The sequence below is a fragment of the Arabidopsis lyrata genome (assembly GCF_000004255.2).
Source record: "Arabidopsis lyrata subsp. lyrata unplaced genomic scaffold ARALYscaffold_2, whole genome shotgun sequence".
Lineage (NCBI taxonomy): Eukaryota > Viridiplantae > Streptophyta > Magnoliopsida > Brassicales > Brassicaceae > Arabidopsis > Arabidopsis lyrata.
Window position 1 is genome coordinate 4719786 of NW_003302554.1, and position 24108 is coordinate 4743893.

At 38.9% G+C, this 24108-nt stretch overlaps 1 protein-coding gene across 1 annotated transcript; it reads right to left on the reverse strand.

The window, feature by feature from the left end:
- Positions 1 to 4131: 4131 nt before the first annotated feature.
- Positions 4132 to 23204, reverse strand: LOC9322785 (heme oxygenase 4, chloroplastic). Its single transcript, XM_021034059.1, is given in 6 exon segments — positions 4132 to 4451; positions 4539 to 4646; positions 4724 to 4947; positions 5727 to 5957; positions 22927 to 23030; positions 23032 to 23204. Coding segments are annotated over 6 exon segments (843 nt in total). The 5' UTR covers positions 23115 to 23204; the 3' UTR covers positions 4132 to 4358.
- Positions 23205 to 24108: the final 904 nt, after the last annotated feature.

Below are 24108 nucleotides of genomic sequence, written 5' to 3' on the forward strand. Positions count from 1 at the left end.
ATTTGATTTATGTTTTATTGTTTGTATTGTGATTTATGAATATTCACATATTTTCATTAGGAAAACTATGTCTAATGTCCGAAGATTGGTGTTCAAAGTGTTTTTTTTCATCAATCATGGCTTTTCCAAAATTGACAAGGATAGCTTCATGTAATCTTCATTTACGTATCACCAAAAAAATATGCTTGCTAAATTCATCTTTAGTTTAACTATTTGCTTTTTCCAAATAGGTTTGAATTTGCATCTACTCTTTATTCGGATAGAGTTGGAGAGGTTGTTGATGAGAATTAAAGGATCTTAACCTAAGATACATGTGTAACTACTAAAAATCTCGGCTTTTAAGTTTGTAATGTTTTTTTCTTTCATTTTAGTGTGTTTTTCAAGAATTTGAATAACTCTAAGTTTGATATGTTTTCTTTTAAGTTGTAATATATTATTAAAGATTGGGTTGTTCTTATATGTGATTCTTTTATGATTTAGAATAAGAAATATTGAATAAGAAATAAACTCATTATATGTAATATGTATCACCAAATTGAAAAGAATAATATTAAGAACGTGAAAAAAACTTGATTTATAAAAAGAAAAAATTAATAATGAAATAGATGTAACCTTTTTAGAGTTTCGATTGTAATATATCTGATATTATATCTATAGTTTATTCGATATTTGTTATTCCATTCGATATTAGTATTTGCAATGTTCTTAGTTAATTGCATTAAGTTTATAGTAATTTTAAATCTTTTAATTTTGTATTAACTTTTTTTATTGTATAAAGATTTTAAAAATATTTTTATAATTCATTTGGCCCCGCAAGGTGCGTGTAACTCAGCTAGTATATGTTGAATAAAAGTATATCTATAATGCAAATCTTGCAAACATGAAAATTTGCTTTAACATAACTGTATGTTCATAAAGACAAAGTCCAATCTCACCAAAAAAAATAAAGACAAAGTCCAAATAAAAATGTATCTAAGCATCTCAAAATCCAACAACGTTGAACTAAAATTCGAATATACAGTATATGCTTTTGTGAAAAAACACCTATCTATTGTTGCGTATATGTATTATATATTTTGAGAGCCATTGTGTAAAATAAGTTCGGTTTAGTGGTTTCGGTGGTTTAAACAGCCTTAAAGGCACGAGTTCGAGTTACAAATTCGGCCTTTTTGTTTCTTTTTTTGCTTTCCCTTCATTTTTTATTAAAGGATATAAAATCTTCATCTTTCTAATTTGCAACTCCACCGAGAACCCTAGATAGACGGCGGCGGTTTTGCAACTACTCCCCTCTCTTTCTATTACTTAAAAAAAATTTCTTAAGCTTTCATGAATCGTGGAGTCGAAGTGAACAATGTAAGTTCGTGTTTAAATCTTTTAGATCTTTTTGTTTCCATAAGATATGAGTTTGACCATATCTAATGTTTTGTTACAGCGCTCAGGGATCGTACCTTGTGACTGTGAATCAGTGAAGTTAGCTGATGCAACTAACGTGGGGGATTTCATTCAGAGCATTGTAATTTTTTGTTACAGTGCTTAGGGATTGTACCGATGCCAAAACGTATGTAAACCTATTTAGTTGTCTACATAGACGTATGTTAATTGCCTTTATCCAAAAAAAAAAAGACGTATGTTACTTATCAAAAATATACAAAACGTAGATTAACATGAAGACATACGAACACAATAATATTTCAAGAAAATCTAACAAATCAAATTCATTACAAAGGAGTGAAAAAGGACTAAACTTGAGCTTGATTTTTTAAAACAGAATCCTAATTTGTATTTAACTTCAAAGCTTTGATTATAGGATTATTGGAGCAGATGTATATTTCAAAAGAATTCTCAACAATAGAAAATATATATATAAGAGAAATGAGAATCGGTTGTCATTTGAAATTTACAAGTGGGCGGCAAACAAAACTTTGGTCGGCGCAGGGACTTCCCCGTAATATTCATGCACTCGACTCTTTCATATATTCATATTTATTTTAAATTTTTAATAGCTTAATTTCTTTTCTTGGACAGCTAACGAAAAGGTTAAAGTGAAACTTTTTTTACTAAACAACGAGATCAATTGTAAAGAGATCTAACAAATAGTATTGCAAGGACCCAAAATTCCTTAAGCTTCTTGACCTCTAATGTGATTTTCATTAATTATGAACCTCATGTTCATTGTTCTGTACTTCACTTGCACACGAAAAACAAAATAATTAAGAAGTTGACCGAGATTATTGTTACTTGGTTATGATCCTTCGTGATGTCGCAGGAGAACTCATTTTCAACAAAATATTGTAATGCAAACATTTCTTCGATTGCCTTTATGTATTAAATTATTGTGATAGTGAATTTAAATGTTTGAAATATCATGTAAATTTTTCCAATTTTTACATTATATTGTAAATAGTTTTCAAGATTTATTTTAAACGTTTATAAGTAAAAATGTAAAAAGGAATAGTTATGATTTAAAATATGATCTTTTGAAATATATTTTATGAGGTTAAAAACATTTGTACATGAAATATACGTAACAAAGATTTATAATATAGAGATGCGACGTGTGAAATGTTTTCTAAAAAGTGATAAAACTAAAAACTATAGTTTCAAAAGTAATTTATAAATCTTATTAAATCAATAAATCTAAAAATAGTCAGACTTTAAATTTAGTATATGTTAAGTAAAATTTTCTAAATATTTCAAATTACTAGTTATTATAATTTGTATCTAGTGAACAATTAATATGTATAAATGAAAAAACAATATGTGTGATTGGATGTTTTAGAGTAATATAGAGTAATTGGACTGAATAATAAGCATCAAATCGAGTGTAAAAGTTGACTCCACTATATAAAAGTGAAAAGCTTTCGAGCGTTTAAGAAAAAATAGGGGAAAATGACCCAAAAAAAAAAAAAACTCTGCTGAAAATACCATTTCCCCCAATTGGTACAATATTAATGTAAAGTAGAGGTCATTTTTTGTACTCTGTTTTTTTTCTTAACCATACTATCCGGTCGGAACAAAATTATGGTAAATTGACGCAATCCTAAATGAAAAATCACAAAGTGAAGACTCATAATGAGAAAAAATAATTTTTTCTAATAATAGTTTTGAATGATTATAAACATATAAAAAAATATGAAACGAAATATAAGATTGAAAATGCAAGATTTCGTTACCGCTGTCATAATTTTTTCCCTCTTACGCCTCAATGAAATTGGCAATATACTGTATTTATTGTAAAAGTTGGCAATATGGTAATAACCTTAACTCTAAAAACAAATGACCTTATCTCAGAAAAAAAAAAAAAAAAGAATTAACGAAAATAGATGCTATCATATAAAACCAATTATCAATTGGACATGAGAACGAAAACAAAAACCTATAAAAAATTATCAAAATCCCTAAGAGAAAAATGTAGAGAAGTAACCCACGAGAATTGTTCTCAAATAAATCTTAAATTATACTATCTCCGTTTCGTTTTAGTTGTCGTTTAAGGTTTTCTCACACAAATTAAGAAAAACATTAAATTTTCTGTTTTACCCTTTATTAATATATCTTATAAATTTTTTCATTGGCCAAAACATTAAAACAATAGGGATAATACTGGAATTTTTACCAAACATTTGCATTGAAAACCTAAAACGACAACTATTACGAAACAAAATTTAAATCCTAAAACGACAACTAAAACGAAACGGAGGGAGTATTTCTCTAGTCTAAAGAACATTTAATTTACTATTCTTGAGAAGTAGCAGATCGCTAAAATTCTTACAATGAATCAAAAAATTCATACCCAACACTTTTGACCATAAGAAAATTTGGAAAGTGGCATGAAACAAAAAGATCCTATCAATCATCACCGAAGATAAACAAATCTAAAACAACGAAGAGAGCATATCAACACAAATGACCGTAATTGTGTATCTTTAAGCCTCTAACCTAATAGTTTTTGCTTTTTCGATTCCTTTGGAATCTCCAATCTTTCTCATCAATATGTCTCTCTCTTTCTTCTCTTCTCTTTCTTTGATATCATCTCTTTTGATTTCTCTTTGTTGGAATTTTCTTAATGGTTGACGGTACTAGGCTCGATGCTAAACAAATGAACAAATGGTAGAGCCAAAAGATTAATTAAACAAGAATCAAAGTTTAGCTCGTATAAACGTGGAAGTGTAAAAGAAACAAGTAAACAACTAAGGAAGTGGGATTCCTACATTTCGGTAACCACATAGACTTCCTATTATTATTTTGCCATAATGTAAAGACAATGTGCTTGGACACTTGGTCCAATTATTTAAGATTTTGTTTTCATACTCTTGATGGCCTTCCCGCCACTTTTGTCACCATTGGAAGCTCATCACAAGTTATGACATTAAGAAACGAAAAATCTCCCAATAAAACTTGAACGATATCTCTGTCTCTGCCAAACAATGATTCTTCTCTTCTCTTGTCCACAACTGCCCATTCAACATAAAATACGCTTTAGAATTAGACTACACCAAACCTTTAATCTTATTTCTTCACATTAATGTTATGGTCTATACCTCAGCCACTTTGTTCAATTCTTCACTCACGTTTTGCAACAATTCGGAAAGTTGGCCATCCCATTTGTAGAACTCGAGTTCTTTATTGTCGAGTATCTTCTCAGCAACCTAAAAAAATTGTCAACTTATAAAAAAAAATTCCAAGTGACTTTTTTAGAGAATAAAGTTATAATTATTTTTCTTACCTTTGTCCTAATCATTCGACCACCAGCGCTATGTGCAAAGTTGATGTTGTAGAAGTGACAAATGAATGCTTGAGGATCCTTCTCTGCTATATTCTTTAAATGCTGAGAATATATTTTACCAGGAGCCATTGGCTCTGGAATCTCGTAACCTTGTTCCTTGAACCACTCCAAATCCCTACTCAAATTCTCTGTCCTTTCCAACCCTGTGTTTTTGAGCCCGGCATCTAACCAAAAAAAGTAAGAAAGAACAAGAGATTTTGACAAGGTTACACAAGAAAAAAGACCTTTTAACTTTTTGCATACTATAGCTAGTATTCATTTTTAATACATAACCATGACTTGCGTCATACGCAAACTCAAGTTTTATCTAAGAAAACTATGTATATAGATCGGACTAATATGTATTATGTATGTAACTTAATAAAAAAAAAATTATTAGTGAAAAATTATATCAAGAAAATAGATTACCATGTTAAAAACTAATTATTATTGTTAGTACCAAAATTATCTGTTTTTGTTTTTTAACTATTAGATATTCACAGCTAATTTTAGTATTTAGGCGATATTTTAAATGATTTATTACTCGTCAGGTGTAAATTCTTGCAACGTTTAGGTTATTTCTAAATTTTGTAATTATAGACTGGGAACATAAACAAATTCTTATTCCTTGAAATGCGACACGTCAACATTTTAATTTTCTTTCTCCGATTCGTCCTATTGATCTATATGGGATAAAGTTTGTAATTAAATCCGACCTAACATAAGCGTGATCATCACTCGGAGATTATTTGAAAACTCTAATATATGTGCATATATGATCCAAGGAGAAGGAACTGACACTAAATCATGTCCAAAACATTTACTATACTAGGTATATAGTAGGATTAAGTTTAACCCACTATCAATGTTTCTCAGAACTTATTCTCCTAATCACTTTAACATTTAATCAGATGATCTAGTAGACTGAAATCATTTCTAGGAAAAAAGGATGAGAAAAACTCACAAGCTTGGAGTGTAGATTCATTAATAATCCGTTCAAGCGTCTCAAACACAAGCTTACTATCCACGAGAAACTTCAAGTACCCTTCGATTGTGAAATTCCAAGTTGATACAAGACCGTTGGACTCATTTTTTCCTTCTTTTACCTGATCTCTCGGGTGCATTTTCATCACCACGAACCTCATCTCCTCCACAAACCCCTTTGGCTCTCCAGGATACCTTCTCTCTGGCTTCTATTAGAGTGTATATAGTTTCCATACTATAGTCTATACTTGTATATAATAGGCTTGGTTAAGGGCTCTGTATAGTCTGGTTTATTCATCTAATTAAGGTGAATCTCTTTGGTTATTTCTGGTTTAGTTGAGTCTGTTGACTATAATTGTTGTAACAGAACAATCAGATCATTAATGAGAAATTGAGTTTTTCACCATGTTTCCTCTCTCGATCATGGTTCCTATTATGGTATCAGAGCATTTTTTGCTCGTGCTTCTCTGATTTCTCTTCGATTTCTCATTGATTTCTTCGTTTTTCTTCGTTTTCCACCGTTTAATCACTGAATCGATTCCAGATTTGCGTTGATTTGAGCTTGAACGGATCAGAATCACCTTCTGAAGCTTCGATTTCACTTTCAATCACGCATTTGAGCTTCGATCTCACTTCCGATGGCGAAACAGAAGAAGAAAACGCAGAATCGGAGTAATTCTCCAACATCGGAGTACTCACCGATGAAGACTCGAGCTGGATCTTCTTTTCCAGTTGCCGATGACGTCGATGAGACTCCGCCTCTCAAGATTACGGCTACTCGCGATCGTTATCAGTCAAATTCCGCACCGATTGAAGCATACGACAACGCGCATAGTCCGTTCTTCCTTCACTCATCAGATCATCCAGGTCTGAACATTGTTTCTCACACTCTTGATGGATCGAATTATAACAATTGGTCGATAGCTATGCGAATGAGTTTAGATGCAAAGAATAAGTTGAGCTTTGTAGATGGAACTCTTCCTAGGCCTGATGTTAATGATCGAATGTTCAAGATATGGAGTAGATGCAATAGCATGGTTAAAGCTTGGTTGTTAAATGTAGTGAGTAAGGAGATTTATGATAGCATCTTGTACTATGAGGATGCGGTTGAAATGTGGAATGATCTATTCTTGAGGTTCAGAGTGAGCAATCTTCCAAGGAAGTATCAGCTTGAACAATCCATTCACACTCTGAAGCAAGGAAACTTAGATTTATCCACTTATTACACGAAGAAGAAGACACTTTGGGAACAGCTAGCTAACACTAGACTTCTCACTGTGAAGAAGTGTAATTGTGAGCATGTCAAGGAGTTGATGGAGGAGGCTGAGACTAGTCGTATTATCCAATTCCTTATGGGATTAAATGATAATTTTGCTCACATTAGGGGTCAAATTCTGAATATGAAGCCACGTCCAGGTTTGACTGAGATTTATAATATGCTGGATCAAGATGAGAGCCAACGTCTTGTTGGGAGTTCTGCTTTGTCTAATCCTACTGCTGCATTCCAGATCCAAGCTTCCCCTGTTAATCAATCTCAAGTCAATCTGGCTCATGGTTCTTATCAGAAACCTAAGTGCTCTAACTGTCATAAACTTGGTCATATGGCTGACAAGTGTTATAAACTGCATGGGTATCCACCTGTGTGGATGTCGGATTCACACACTCAAGTATTTTGTTAAGTGGGAAAGATAATTCTTGAGGGACAAAAATGAATGCGTAAAAACTTGTAAATTGATACGAAAATTGCTATATTATTTCTCTCTTCAGAGGAAGATCCCCCTTACATGGCCATTGGCCTTTATATTTATAGAGAATTGTCATTAAAATGAATAATTAAGTAAGATTATTCCCTCTTAAATGTGTCCGTTTTGATTCTTCGACTTTAATGCTCAACGTTTGAATTTGAATTGACTCTGATCTTCGCGGGCCTCGCCTTTCTGGCCCAAATATCCTTGAACCATCTTACCCATGCCTTCTTCATCGAACTCATGTCGCAATGTAATCACTTCGGATGGTCAAAGTGGTGACAACCACTTCGACCGTCCCTTCGACTCCTGGGTCCGATGGGCTTCATTCTTTATGGGCCTATTATCTTGACTACGTGGCAATCTTTGGTTGGTCTCGTACTTCTGGTGCGGGATCCTACACCAACAATTAGCCCCCCAAGTTCTTCGAAATGCTATTCCAATTCGGAGGACTTTAAATGCTCAAATAGCCAAAGATTGCGCTCGAGAATCTTTCTGATTTCCCGCCGAAAATCTCATCACTCCTTTAATTTCGGCACTAGCCTTTTTTAACTGAGTGACATCTGTCATCATTATGACCGTATATTGTTTAATTACTATTAAAACGGGAAAAACCTTCCCACTTCCCACACGACTTCCGAGGCGGTTTCATCATTAGCTTGAGGTAACTTCTTTTCACCATTACTCTCTTCTTTTTCTTTTGTACTTTAATCAAAAACTCTCTCTTTTCTTCTTCACAAAAAATCTCTCTTCGCCGGATCTTGAATTTTTCATTTTTATTCGATGTCTTCTGATTCTGAAAGACCTGAATCTCCGTCTTACGACGAGAGGCGTTCTAGTAACGACGAATGCACTCGTCCTAACGACATCGCCGGTCCTCATTACAAATCCACCTGTACTCTTCAATCCCTTGAGCGATTGAAGGGGCTTTGTCAAATTCCTCCTGGAATTATAGCGGAGGCGCAAATAGCTGACCCTACGGAATCTCCTGAGAACCACCGTGCCGGCTATTTTTGCGTCTACGAAATTTACTTCAAAGGCTGCGGATTGACCTTCCCCCTTCCTGAAGCCCTAGTTCGATTCTTGGCGGCTCTCGAGATCGCTTTACCTCAATTAACCCCCAATCTCCTCCGAACCATCCTCGGGATTATAACCGTTGCGGCGGAGGCCGGCTACGTCATTGGAGTCCCCGAGCTGAATGAACTCCTAAGCGTAAGGAGTTCATCAAAGAAAACTGGGTACTTCTCAGCGTATCCAAATGCCAATAGAAACGTCATCTCGCACCTCCCGAACAAGGATGAGAACTGGCACCATCCTTGGTTTCTGATTAAGAAAACTCCCGCTTCGATTGGGAATCTTTCCGATGTACTCCCATCGAAGTGGTCTGCGAAACCTGGTAGAGACTAGGTCGTATATTCCTTTATTGTTTATTATTATTTTTACTGACCGAATTCGTTGTTTCATTTCGCAGCTTTCATCGCTCCAACTCTCCCGACCGAAGAATTTGTCAAGTTCTTCAAAACAATCCTTGAAGGGGAAACCCTTTGGAATTCTTTCACCCTCGACCGGTTTGTCGAGGCCAACCGGAAACTCAGGATGAGTCCTCCCAATCTACTTCATCGTCTTCCGCCTCCTCCCCCAACTCAGGGAATGTCAGCTCGGGCCCTCGCTGCCCAGCGTAAGAAGCTCTCCAAGCCGATAGCAGAGGCTTGTGATGAAAACAAGGCGTTCCTTGCGACCGCCATTGACAGAAAAGATTACAGCAGAACCCTGCTGGTTGATGACAACAGCTCCGAGGGAGCCAGATCTGTTGCTGCTTACAGGTTAACACCTCGCCGCGAGCACCGCGACAAGCGTTCTCCTCGGAGAGAGCGGTCTCCTCGGAGAGAGCGGTCTCCTCGTCGTGATTCTTCCCGTCCTCCCCAAGATGATTTTAGCAACGAACCACTTAAGAATTTGGTTCGTAAGAAGAGGGACAAGTCGTCCCATGATGACTTGTCTCCGCGAAGGGAGAAATCAAGGCCTCGGACTGACCGTTCACCTCGATCCTCCCCTCCTACTGAACCAATGGGTCCTCCCCGTCCTGTTGACATGTCTTCTTCTTCCCAGCCCGTCAGCAAAAAGACTGCTCGGAGTGCATCCCCTAAAAGTGGAGATTCTGAATCTCGAGATGCTTCCTCGAGGCTGAAGCCTGCTCTTGTCCCTCAAGTCAAATCGCTTTCAGGTTTGGTGATTTACACATGCTTAAACTTTTTGTCTTTATTAAAATTCCAATTTTTACCATTCTTCCTTCTTCGCAGCTATGGAGACAAAAGGCAGCGTCTTCCGATGCTTCAAGACCCGTTCGGGTTCGATCTTGCCAGACTTCAACAAATGGCGCCCTGCAATTCGTGAACGCTATTTGCTTCACGCTTATCATTCATCTCGGGTTAGTTCCGTTTTCTTCGCCCCTTCTTTTTTTTTTTTTTTTTTTTTTTTTGTTTTTATTGTATTGTCATTCTACGAACTGACTCGCCATCCCGGGTTCATGTATGACGCCAGGCTCATAGCGAACTTAACGACATGGTCGAACATTACGAAGGGTTGGTCATTGGATGGGAGAAGGAGATTGATATGTGGAAGAAGAAATTCTCAGCTCTTGAGACTGAACTCAATTCTTCTGCTGGCTCCAAGCACGATCTGGAGGATAAGGTCGACAGGTTAACATCCGAGCTGGCGCAAGTAAAGGGGGAGCTGCAAGACTACTACGACCGGAATTACAAGCTCCAGGACGAACTTTCTGGTGTTCAGGGTAGACTTCATGAATCCGAATCAGCCGTCGACACCCTGAACAACCAACTTATCGAGCTTGACGCGAAATACAAGGCGCTAGCCAAGTTGCGTGATTCTGAGTTGGCAAGGTCGGCATCGAAGGCCAGAAAGGAGGTTAAGGGACGCGGGATGGAATTGATCCAAGGGGCCATTCGCTTCATGCAAACTGAGAAGGCTAAGTCGGACTTAGAGTCGGACATCAAAGAGCATGAAAGCAACCTGATTCTGCTGGATCAAATCCATGAAGCAGATTTCTCTGAGGAGCAAGAGAGGACTGAGCTGTCAACTAATCTTTCTGAAAAACGGAGTCGCTTGGCAGCTCTTCCCACTTCGACCTTCAACCCGCTTGACTTCGAGGAATTCTTTACTGAATCACCTCCTATAAGTGAATCGGGTTTGGACTGGGCAGGTAACGCTTGGCTCCTGAGGCTTACCTTTTCTTACCTTGTACTTTTGATTGACTGGAATTATTATTTCCAGGTTCAAGCGAGACGGAAGGCATTGTCCCGCCCGTAGCTCCTGTGGTACCGGAGGTCACTCCGGAGGTTGGTTGTACCGCGGAGGGTGGTCAGGGAGCTTCATCTGATCAAGCACCAGTCAAGGAGGTGAATGAAACTCTGGTTGCTGAGTCGGAGTCCGAGGTGGAGATCACTCCGTAGTGGCTGTGTCCACTTTAAATTGGAGATTGTCCCTTTAATTTTAAGACTTAATTCCAAACTTATTTTTGGCCTAAGAAGGCTTTATTGTTTCTTTTGAACAAGATATTTGCCTGAGGAGGCTTTTAAACCTTTCTAGGTTGTGACCCCAGGGGGTTTGGTTAAAATTATATGCGGGTTTGCAAAGTCCGCTTTTAACCTTTTGTGGCCTTGTGGCAATGCTTTCGAGATTTTTAGGCTGATCAAACCTTTCTCTTTAGGATGCGAGAGCTGAGCTCGGCTTAAAGCGAGTTCCCCACTTCGGGTTTAGTCAACTCGGTAAACTTGTTGGGCTTGGGCCTTAGAAACTTTTATAGTTAATGCGACGGTTGTCTTTCCCTTCTCAAGGAAAACGGCTCATCTTTTAATGCAATAATTGCCTTTTCTCGATTTTCCAAAAATGGTTTAAACCACTTGGGCACGCTACCATTAATGAATTTATGGTTCCAAGCCAAACCCTAAATCATTATAAATAAAGGCTCACCTACCTCTTAAGCTTTATTTAAACATGACTCTAGATTCTTGCTTGAGAAATATTTTAAGAATGGAAAACGAAACAGTAGCCCCCGTTGATCCCGGCAGCCCACTCTTCCTGTCCGGCGACGGCTTTGAACCGGCCGGCGTTCTCTTCCCTCACGCCGTCTTTCACTTTCCTTCGAAGGAAAAGAAAGAGGCTTGCGATTTTATTGACAAGGTAACTATTAAAGTTTTTGATTTGAAAACTTCTTGTTTCGTCTTATTCACTCATTTTTATGTTAGGTTGCCGACAAGCACCGTCGCTTGTGTGAAGAGAGGCAGCGGCTGGGACTCAAAAGGCAGACGCTCGAGGCTCGCATCGCTCGGGTGGAAAGGAAGATACGGGCCTTGGAGAGCGATCCCTTTCAATGGGAGTGGCGAAACTTCGACTCCGTTGCTGAGATCCCGAAGATGCTTCGGATGTATCTCCGCGCCAGAGGAGTCCCGGGTCCCGTGAACGCCCCCGTCTGCGCCGTTCCATCCGACAGTGAAGAGGAAGAGGACTTGGAGGAGGAGGCCAGCAACTGCCGGAAACGCGTTCGGGATCGTTCCGAAGTGGATGCCTCGAACAAGGCATCCACTTCGGAAACTAAACCGGTGATGAAGGAGCCTGTTCCTGAGCCTCTCCCATAAATGTTCTTTTAACTTCTTCACTTCTTCTCTTTTTTTTTTAAAACTCGTAATGGGCTTCGGCCCCTTTTTATTTATGAAAATATTTGCTACTTTCCTTTCTTTCCAAATATTTTTGGAGATACGTCTTTTAATGCAGGATCCGTTCGAGGGCATAAATCACTCCGCGAATCATTCCATTCCTTGGATAGAATCCGCAGCTTGCTAGGGATATGAGGTTCCTATAAATTATAGGTTCAATTCCCCTTTACTCCTCACCACTCTCCTTTTTTATTTTAGCAGGTATGGAGTTCAATCTACGCTGTTCAGAATCTATGCCCGACTTCTCCAGAATCGGAATGATGAATGAAGATGTTCCAAATGAGCCAAACAGGCAGCCTCCTCCACTTCGCGGCTTCTCGAGATCTCAGATCCGAGCCCCCTGTGCTTTGATCAGAGATCTCCCAATCAGAGATCAAGGAACGGCGACGGCGTTCATAGAGGCACTCGAGCTTCAACACCGGAAGCTTATGTTGGAAAAGAGAAGACTTCGGAAGAGGATTAACCGGATGCAACGCAGGCTTACTACAGTGTCGAGAGATCTTCACATCCTTGAATCTCACCCCGGAGAGTGGATTGAGCTTGGAATTTCCGACTTTGCTCGAATTCCGGACTGCATGATGTCGATCCTCGATCTTGCTGGTCAAGGAGTTGAAGTGTTCTGCTCATCAACAAGATTTCCATAATCCGAAGTGTACGATGAAGGACATTCCGTCTCTTTTTTTTTTTTTAAATAACGCTCTATTTCCAATTTTTTGTATGTTCGCATAGCCGAACCTTTTTCCTTTCATAAAGAAATAAAACAAATTTTTATTAATAGCTGAACTCATTTCCGAGCTGCCTACGTACCCATCTCGGGATCAAGCCACACCGTAGTTCATGTACAAAAATAATGCATATAGCTTTAAACATAAAACTTCTTTAAGTTGATCACATTCCAAGGTCGCTTCACTGGATTGTCTTCTAGGTCTTTCAACCTATAAACACCGTTTCGAACCACTTCGGTAATAATGTAAGGTCCTTCCCAATTAATACCGAGTTTTCCGGCACCTTCTTCTTTTTTGTTGTCAAAGACGCGCCTTAATACGTAATCTCCCACGAAGAACGGCCTACTTTTAACCTTTGAATTGTAATACCGGGCTGCTGCCTGTTGGTAATTCTGGATCCGAATTAGAGCTTGATCACGCCTTTCATTTATGGTATCTAGTGAATCGTTAAGCATTGCTGAATTTTCTTCCTCATTTAACGGTGCTTCTGTTCGACGAAGTCCGGGCACATTGAGTTCAGCTGGTACTACCGCCTCCATGCCATAAACCAGAGAGAATGGAGTTTCTCCTGTAGGTCGCCTAGGGGTTGTACGATAGGCCCACAGGACGGGTTGGAGTTCTTCATACCATCCTCCCTTTAGATGACTTAAGCGTTTCTTGAGATTGCTTAATATTGTCTTGTTCGCGGCTTCAGCTTGTCCGTTTCCTTGCGGATATCGTGGAGTAGAATAACTAACTTTGATTCCCCAGTCCGCACAAAAGGCGTCGAACTCGTGTGAAATGAATTGTGGTCCATTATCAGTGACTATTTCGTACGGAACTCCATGTCGACATATAATGTTTTTCCAAATAAAGGTCTTCACCGCCGAATCCTTGATACCAACATACGCCTCAGCTTCAATCCATTTTGAAAAGTAGTCCGTAAGGACTAAAAGGTACTGTACACCTCGAGTTGATTTGTGTAATGGTCCAATGATGTCCATTGACCATCTCATAAACGGGTATGGGGCGGAAATGGAGGAGAATAATTCCGACGGTTGATGGATCAATGGTGCATGGAGTTGACAGCGCTTGCATCTTTGGGCGAACTTAACACAATCAGTGATCATAGTGGGCCAAAAATACCCCATTCTTTTAACTTTAAAAGCCATAGCTCTTCCTGATGAATGACTCCCGCATAATCCTTCATGCACCTCGCTCATGACGATTTCGACTTCGGGCCCAAAAATGCATAATAGGTAAGGGTCACTGACACCTCGTCTATATAACGTATCCTTCGACAGACAAAATTTCGCGCTAACGACTTTCATTTTCCTGGCCTGCCATTTATTCTTTGGGAGCTCACCTGTCATGATGTAGTGCTTTATTGGCTCCCTCCAATCAGCCCCCCAGTCTTTAGCCGGAATTTGGTCAACTTTGTGAAATATCCGTGGTTCTGGTTCGGGATGTTCGTTTGGTTCAAGAATATCCTCCTCGATTAATGGCTCGGTTTCTAACATCGTTTCTGGAATCACTTCTTCAGCTAAAACAACGGGTTCCTTGTTAGATGTATTTGATCCCTTTGACTTCCTTCGTTTGTTTGAAGGCGGTTTGATATCTGGTTCGCCGCGGTCACGTGCCGCTGCTCGAGATCTTGTAATGACGAGAATTTCTTTGTTGTCTTGAATGCTTCGCTCTGAAATGCATTCTACTGGAATAACTCTCTTTAACCCGGGATCTGATGTTGACGCCAATGCAGCAAATGCATCCGTAGTTGTATTCTCTCCCCGAGGTATGCGGATTAATTCAAATTTCGAAAAATTCTTAGATAAATCCTTTACCACTTCGAGGTACGCTTCCATTCTTGAATCTTTGGCTTCATAATCTCCATTAAATTGGTTAACTACTAATTGCGAATCGCAATAGGCCAATATTTCTTTAGCTCCAACTCCTTGTGCTAGTCGAAGTCCGGCAATAAGGGCTTCGTATTCTGCCTCGTTATTGGAAGCATCGAATAATAATCGGAATGATTGTTCTAGAATTTCTGATGTAGGAGATTCCAACTTGATTCCCACTCCAGATCCTTGTTTTGTTGAAGACCCGTCTACGTGTAATTTCCAAATTTGGTTCTCCGATTGCTCTATCGTTCCAGGTATTGGTAGTTCGGTAAGGAAGTCTGCTAAGACCTGAGCCTTCATACTGATTCGACTTTTGAACTCTATGTCGTACTCACTTAATTCCACCGCCCATTTCGCCAAACGTCCGGACTGACTTGGACTATGAAGTATTGTTCGGAGTGGTTGGTTAGTTAATACCTCAACTGAATGGGATTGAAAATATGGACGCAGCTTCCGAGCCGAAGTTACCACCGCAAGTGCAAGCTTTTCCATCATTGTGTACCTGGTTTCCGGATCCGTCATTGACTTGCTCACGTAGTAAATTGGTTTCTGCTCCCCACGGTCTTCCCGAACCAAGACTCCACTAACCGCGTGGTTTGAAACTGATACGTACAAGTAAAGTTTTTCATCCTCTTCCGGTTTGGAGAGTATAGGTGGAGTGGTTAAGTATGCCTTAAGCTGCCCAAAAGCTTCTTCACACTTCTCATCCCAAAGGAATCCTTTGTTCCCTTTTAGAATTTGGTAGAAAGGCAACGACTTATCTGTTGACCTCGAGATAAAACGGTTCAAAGCCGCAATCCGCCCAGTCAACCGTTGTACTTCTTTGAAGTTTCTTGGAGATGGCATGTTCAGAAAGGCGTTAATTTGATTTGGATTGGCTTCAATCCCTCTTTCTGTCACAATATAGCCAAGAAATTCTCCGGATGGGACTCCAAATGTGCACTTCGCCGGGTTCAGCTTCATTTGATATTTATTGAGAATATCAAAACATTCCTCCAAATGTTTAACATGATCTTCTTTCTTCAATGATTTAACCAACATATCATCTATGTAGACTTCCATAGTCTTCCCGAGGTGATTGTGAAACATTTTGTTCACCAATCGTTGGTAAGTTGCTCCTGCATTTTTCAAACCAAAAGGCATTACCTTGTAACAGTAGATTCCTCTATCTGTGATAAATGAAGTCTTTTCTTGATCTTCGGGGTTCATCATTATCTGATTATAACCCGAGAAGGCGTCCATGAACGTTAACAGCTCATTTCCAGCGGTGGACTCTACAAGTCGATCTATATGCGGGAGCGGGAAACTATCTTTAGGGCATGCTTTATTCAGGTCTGTAAAATCGATGCAAACCCTATCTTTCCCGTTTTTTTTCTTGACAACGACGGTGTTTGCTACCCACTCCGGGTATTGCACTTCTCTTATGGACCCTATCTTCAAAAGTTTATCCACTTCGTCGTTTACTATTTTTGCCCGCTCCACTCCAAGCTTTCTTCTTTTTTGTTTCACCGGTTTGAAGCTTGGATCTACGTTTAGTTCATGACAAATTATACTCGGATTTATGCCCGGCATGTCCGCTGCTGACCATGCAAAGCTTAAGAGTTCGATCAAAGCTTCTTTTATTTGGCCAGTCAAAGTTGCTCCAATTCTAATTTTCCGGTCCGGCTTGTCTTCTTCCAGTACCACTTCGACTACTACATCCTCTTTCTTCTGCCCACTAGGAAATTTTGTTTTTAGTCCTTCTTTTGCGGGCTTCGTTAGTTGCTATTGAATCTTCATACGGTGGCTAGCTAAGTAACAAGTCCGTGAAGCTTCTTGGTCTCCCCGAATTGTTTCCACCCCATTTGATGTTGGAAATTTGATACATTGATGGTATGTAGAGGGAACTGCTTTCATTCGATAAATCCAGGGAGTCCCGAGGATGATGTTGTAAGCTGCGGGCTTATCGAAGACGACGAAGTCCACAATTTTCGATACTTTTTTGGCAAGGACCGGTAGCTTGATTGTCCCGAGAGACATGGCTGATTCGCTTGTGAATGCAACTAATGGAGACGGAGGTCCTACTATGTCTCCTCGGCTGATTCCCATTTTTTCTAGAGTACTTAAAAAGATCAAGTCGACCGAACTGCCTGTATCTATAAGGATCCTTGATACTTCGAAGTTTGCGACATCAAGAGTAATGACTAGAGCATCGTCATGCGGTCTTTCGAGATGCCGCGTTTCTTCTTCGTTAAATGATATTGAAGCACCTTGAAAATCAATTTCTTCGCTCAAGCTTGCTTTGAGTAAGACATTTCGTCTATGTTTTTTGATGGAACTTATTGAATCTCCGCAAAATCTGGAACCTCCTAGAATCACATTGATCTTCCCCTTCGAACTCCTTGGTTCTTCCTCGTTGGATAACCTTGGTCTTTTGGAATCTTGATCTTTGGAGTTTTCCTTTGCTTCGTGGTATTCCTTCACAAAATCTTTTATAACGAATTTAGAAAGATCGCCACTAGCCCAAAGCTCCGCGAGGTGCTTTTTAAGAACGCTGCAATCCTTGGTTAAATGTCCGGTTACTTTATGAATGTCGCAATATAGACTTTCATCACGGACCCAAGTGTTTGATCTTCCTTTCCCTTGGAATTGCTTCCCGACGGAATTATTGAAGGGTTGCGACCCAAACTTCCTTGGTCCTTTGCTCTCTCTAGGCTCGAACTTCTTGGTAGGGACGGTGATTGCCGGCTTTTCTTGTTTATTCCGTTTGGCAAAACTTTCTTTTTCGTCTTCTACCTCCATCCAATTGTTTGCGCGGAAGAGTGCATCCTGAATTGTGTCTGGTTTATGAAGTATTAAGTCTTCTTTAAACCTTGAATCATGTCGCAATCCTTTTCGTAGGGCAGATAAAGCTGATTGCTGTGAGATTCTTGGGAGTTTTGATAGCACTCCTTTGAATTTGGTGATGAAAACTCGAAGTGACTCATTAGATCCTTGCGTTAAGTTCCAAAGATCGGCATCCGAAACGCTTTTATCCATAAGGATAGAGTATTGCTTTAAGAACACGGCTGATAGTTCGTCGAAATTGCTGATCGAACCCGGCTCTAATTGGGTGAACCACATTAGAGCTTGGCCACATAGATTCTCCGAAAACAGCTTGCAATAGCCTGCGTCCTCATCAGCTTCATCCAATTCGACTCTTCTTGCAGCGATCAGAAAGGCTGCAAGATAGCTTTTTGGATCCTCCAATCCGCTGTAAGGGTCCAACTTGAGCTTCCGGGAATCTTTGATCCTTAAACTTGCAATTCGCGGGATGAAAGGTGTTCGCCTAGCTTCTTCAATGACTCGATTGATGTCTGGCTCCGAACTTGTAGCCTGATGAAGTTTTGATTTCATTTCTTTTAATTCCTAGCTAACCTTCCTCATGGTCTCGAACTGGTCGAGGTTCTCCTGCTCGTACTGAGCTGCAAGTTGTTCTTCATCCCCGAGCTGCGTCTCTTCTTCCGACGTCTGAGCTACATTATTAGTAGCACCGGGAGTTGTTTGTCCGCTGGTTTCATTTCGTGCAGCGGAACTTGGCGAGTTGAATATCCCTCTTCGGGTTCCCACCGGGTTTCCTGCACTTAAAGAGCGAACACGAGTTTGTATATTATTGACGTTTTGACTAAGAGATACCTGGGATGTTTGCAACGTATCGACGGCCTTCTCCACATCCGAGAACTTTTGTGATATGTCCGACATAGTTTACTGCATAGCTTTGAGGGTTTCGGCCAATGATGTCTCAACGGCGTCTCCTCCGGACATTGTCGCTTATCTCGGAAATGTAGAAAAAAAGAAATCTGACCACTCAAGAATCCTGATCTCCCCACAGACGGCGCCAAAATGTGGATGTCGGATTCACACACTCAAGTATTTTGTTAAGTGGGAAAGATAATTCTTGAGGGACAAAAATGAATGCGTAAAAACTTGTAAATTGATACGAAAATTGCTATATTATTTCTCTCTTCAGAGGAAGATCCCCCTTACATGGCCATTGGCCTTTATATTTATAGAGAATTGTCATTAAAATGAATAATTAAGTAAGATTATTCCCTCTTAAATGTGTCCGTTTTGATTCTTCGACTTTAATGCTCAACGTTTGAATTTGAATTGACTCTGATCTTCGCGGGCCTCGCCTTTCTGGCCCAAATATCCTTGAACCATCTTACCCATGCCTTCTTCATCGAACTCATGTCGCAATGTAATCACTTCGGATGGTCGAAGTGGTGACAACCACTTCGACCGTCCCTTCGACTCCTGGGTCCGATGGGCTTCATTCTTTATGGGCCTATTATCTTGACTACGTGGCAATCTTTGGTTGGTCTCGTACTTCTGGTGCGGGATCCGACACCAACAACCTGGTTCAAAGTGGAAGAAGGCACAGACCATTGGTACTACTAATCTTGCAGTAACATAGCCTGTGCATGATTCACCAAGTGAGAAGACAGATTATTGTGAGGAATTCTCGACTAATCAGATTCAGACTATGATTTCTTATCTTAGTACCAAGCTTCACACTCCATCTTCCACATCACTGCCGACTACATCTTCTGCTTCGACTTCTGCAACACCCTCTGTACCTATGATCTCACAGATCTCAGGTACATTTCTGGCACTTTACTCTAATGCTTATTATGACATGCTCGTTTCATCTATATCTCGAGAACCAGCTGTGTCTCCTAGAGCTTGGGTAATAGATTCAGGAGCCACTCACCATGTTACACACAATAGAGACCTTTACTTAGAATTTAGGTCCCTAGAAAATACCTTTGTTAAACTTCCCAATGATTGTACAGTTAAGATAGTAGGCATAGGATTCATTCAACTGTCTGATGCAATCTCTCTCCACAATGTGCTTTTTATTCCTGAATTCAAATTCAACTTGATCAGTGTTAGTGTTCTTACAAAGACTTTAAAATCAAAAGTAAGTTTTACATCTGATGCATGTTTTGTTCAGGAACTTACAAAGGAGTTGATGATTGGTAAAGGTAGTCAAGTTGGGAATCTTTATGTTCTGGATTTCAATGAAAATAATCATTCTGTGTCTTTAAAAGGTACCAATTCTATGTGTCCTGAATTTTCTACTTGTTCTTCTGTTGTTGTTGATTCTATTACATGGCATAAGAGATTAGGTCATCCTGCTTATTCTAAAATCGATTTGTTGTCTGATGTGTTGAATATTAAAGATAAGAAGATAAATAAAGAACATTCTCATGTTTGTCATGTTTGTCATTTATCAAAACAAAAGCATTTATCCTTTCAATCTAGACAGAATATGTGTAATGCTGCATTTGATTTAGTTCATATAGATACTTGGGGTCCATTCTCTGTTCCTACTAAAGATGGTTTTCAATATTTCCTCACTATTGTTGATGATTATAGTAGAGCCACTTGGATTTATCTATTAAAGAACAAATCAGATGTTTCACATGTTTTTCCTACTTTTGTTAATATGGTTCATACACAATATCAGACCAAATTAAAATCGGTTAGATCAGACAATGCACATGAATTAAAATTTAAAGATTTGTTTGCTGAACATGGCATTGTTGCATATCATTCATGTCCTGAAACTCCTGAACAGAATTCCGTGGTTGAGAGAAAGCATCAGCAAATCTTGAATGTTGCTAGAGCCTTGTTATTTCAGTCCAATATACCTTTAGAATTCTGGGGAGATTGTGTTTTAACAGCAGTTTTTTTGATAAATAGATTGCCTACCCCTGTTTTAGATAATAAGTCTCCTTATGAGATGCTTAAAAACACTCCTCCTACCTATGAGTCTTTAAAGACTTTTGGATGTTTGTGTTATAGTTCTACTTCTCCTAAGCATAGACATAAATTTGAACCTAGGGCTAGAGCCTGTGTGTTTCTAGGATATCCTCTAGGTTACAAAGGGTACAAGCTATTAGATATAGAGACACATGCTGTTTCTATTTCAAGACATGTCATTTTTCATGAGGATATTTTTCCTTTCATATCATCTACTATCAAGGATGATATCAAAGATTTCTTTCCTCTATTACAGTTGCCTGCCCTAACCGATGATTTGCCTCTTGAGCAAACATCAATTCCTGATGCACATCCACCTCAAGATGTGTCATCTTCTCAGGCTCTGGTTCCTTCTGAACCAAAGTCTAAACGCCAAAAGAAACCCCCAAAACACATGCAGGATTTTCATTGTTATACTATTACTAGTAATATCTTATACCCTATGAACAATTATATCTCTTATTCATATATAGCTGAGCCTTTTCGTGCCTTTGTTAATAATATCACAAATGCTGTTATCCCACAAAGATATTCAGAAGCTAAAGATTTTAAGGCATGGTGTGATGCGATGAAAGAGGAGATTGGTGCTATGACTAGGACTCGGACCTGGAGTATATGCAGTCTTCCCCCAAATAAAAAGGCTATCGGTTGTAAGTGGGTTTTCACAATCAAACATAATGCGGATGGAAGTATTGAGAGATTTAAGTCACGTCTGGTAGCTAAGGGCTATACTCAAGAAGAAGGTTTGGATTATGAAGAAACTTTTTCCCCTGTTGCTAAGTTGACTTCTGTCAGAATGATGTTGTTGCTTGCTGCTAAATTGAAGTGGTCAGTTCATCAACTAGATATTTCTAATGCATTCTTGAATGGAGACTTGGATGAGGAGATATATATGAAGATTCCTCAAGGTTATGCTGAGCTAAGTGGAGAAATTTTGCCTCCTAATGCTGTTTGTAGGTTACATAAGTCCATATATGGCCTAAAACAAGCATCTAGGCAATGGTACATTAAGCTCTCTAATACTCTGAAGGGAATGGGTTTTAAGAAGTCTAATGCAGATCATACTCTGTTTCTTAAATATGCTAATGGAGTGTTTCTTGGAGTTTTGGTGTATGTAGATGACATCATGATAGTGAGTAATAGTGATGATGCTGTGGCAAGGTTCACTGATGAGTTGAAATCTTATTTCAAGTTGAGAGATTTGGGAGCAGCTAAATATTTTCTTGGTATAGAAATTGCAAGATCTGCTAAGGGAATCTCCATTTGTCAGAGAAAGTATATTCTGGAGTTATTGTCTACTACTGGTTTTCTTGGTAGTAAACCATCATCTATACCTTTGGACCCGAGTGTAAAACTGAACAAGGAAGATGGTGTTCCTCTGAAAGATTCAACTCAATATCGCAAGCTGGTTGGGAAATTGATGTATTTGCAGATTACAAGACCTGACATTGCTTATGCAGTTAATACTCTATGTCAATTTTCTCATGATCCAAGGGATATACATTTGAATGCAGCCCATAAGGTTCTGAGATACTTGAAGGGTACTGCAGGTCAAGGACTTTTTTATCCTGCAGATGGTAACTTTGACTTGCGAGGTTATACAGATTCAGATTGGGGTTCATGTACTGATTCTCGACGTTGTGTTGCTGCTTACTGTATGTTTATTGGAGATTCTTTAGTTTCTTGGAAATCAAAGAAGCAAGAAACCGTCTCTATGAGCACAGCAGAAGCAGAATTTCGTGCTATGTCTCAGGGCACTAAGGAAATGATTTGGCTATCACGGCTTCTTGATGACTTCATGGTACCATTCACTCCTCCAGCTTATCTCTATTGTGACAACACTGCAGCTTTGCACATTGCAAACAATTCAGTATTCCATGAGCGTACTAAGCATGTGGAGCTTGATTGTTACAAGACGAGGGAGGCGATTGAATCAGGTTTTCTTAAAACCATGTATGTGGCTACTGAAGATCAATTAGCTGATGCTTTGACGAAGCCTATCTATCCTGCTCAGTTTCATGCACTAACAGGCAAGATGGGAGTGTGCAACATCTTTGCCCCACTGCCATCTTGAGGGAGGCTATTAGAGTGTATATAGTTTCCATACTATAGTCTATACTTGTATATAATAGGCTTGGTTAAGGGCTCTGTATAGTCTGGTTTATTCATCTAATTAAGGTGAATCTCTTTGGTTATTTCTGGTTTAGTTGAGTCTGTTGACTATAATTGTTGTAACAGAACAATCAGATCATTAATGAGAAATTGAGTTTTTCACCATGTTTCCTCTCTCGATCATGGTTCCTATTAGCTTCTCCCCTGCTGCAGCCACAGCATTCACCACCAAAGTCCGATCTTCGTTTGCTCTTCGGATAAGATGGCCACAAGGAGCGGCTATGGTTCGGGCATATCTTATCGTCAGCTCTCAGACTGACATAGCTCTCGCAGTCAAGTCTTCTGCTTGAGGGAAAGCGTAAAGAGGCATTAAGTCTTGATGTAGCCATGAATTTGCAATATAATAGACACGCAAATTGAGATTTGAAATTAGAGCTTGTAAGAGAAAGACTACGGAAGTGTGTATATATAGTCCTTCATTTAGTCTTTAATTAAGTTTAAGACTTTAATAGAAACTGTATGTCGTCTTAAATTAAAGACTTTATGTATCTAGTCAACGGCTTAGGACAAGGACAGATTCGTGAGATAATGGGGTTTCCGACATCATACCACAGCTGCGCCACTTGACCAAATAATAGAGAACTGGGTCTTACGTACAAAGCACGTTATATATTATTAAGAAACAAGACCGGAATAGTCAATAATAAAATAAATTTAATATATGATATATAAATTTTATTAAAATAATTATTAAATCGTTAATAGAGAAAATTATTAGGGATCCCAAATAATTAAAGACTAGCAAGAGAAAAAAGAAGGGTTTTGTGCAGAAAAAAACCCTCCAAAGAACTTATTTTTGTAAATTAATCCACAAACTAAAAAAATGCAGGTTAGTATCGCCAACTCAAAATCACCCGAAATATAACCTTCAACTATATATAGGCTTTGCAAACTGTATAACTCCGTATATAAATTATCAAAACTACATCGTTTTGAATAAGTATCAGTTTTGCTCTCATGAGGAGTATGCTTATATCATACGAAATTCTCAGAGAACCATGCAATATTCAAAATTGTAATTTTGATCATACTTTTTCTTTTGATGTGTAAGAAAAAAAAAAAAAACACATCAGTTTATGTCAAAACTGGCTTAATTAAAATTACAATCTCATTCATATCATTAAATTTAAACTAGGTTGCTTTCAGAACAAAACATAAAAATAACTCGATCGAATGAAATTATCCCACAAAACATTCAAAATTTAACATCTAACAAATAGAAATCATACTATCAGCTGCACTGTTCTTGATTTGTTCGACGGCAGATATGCTTAGCTTGTTGCATCAATGCGCTCTCTGGATCATATTTCACCCTCGTCATGT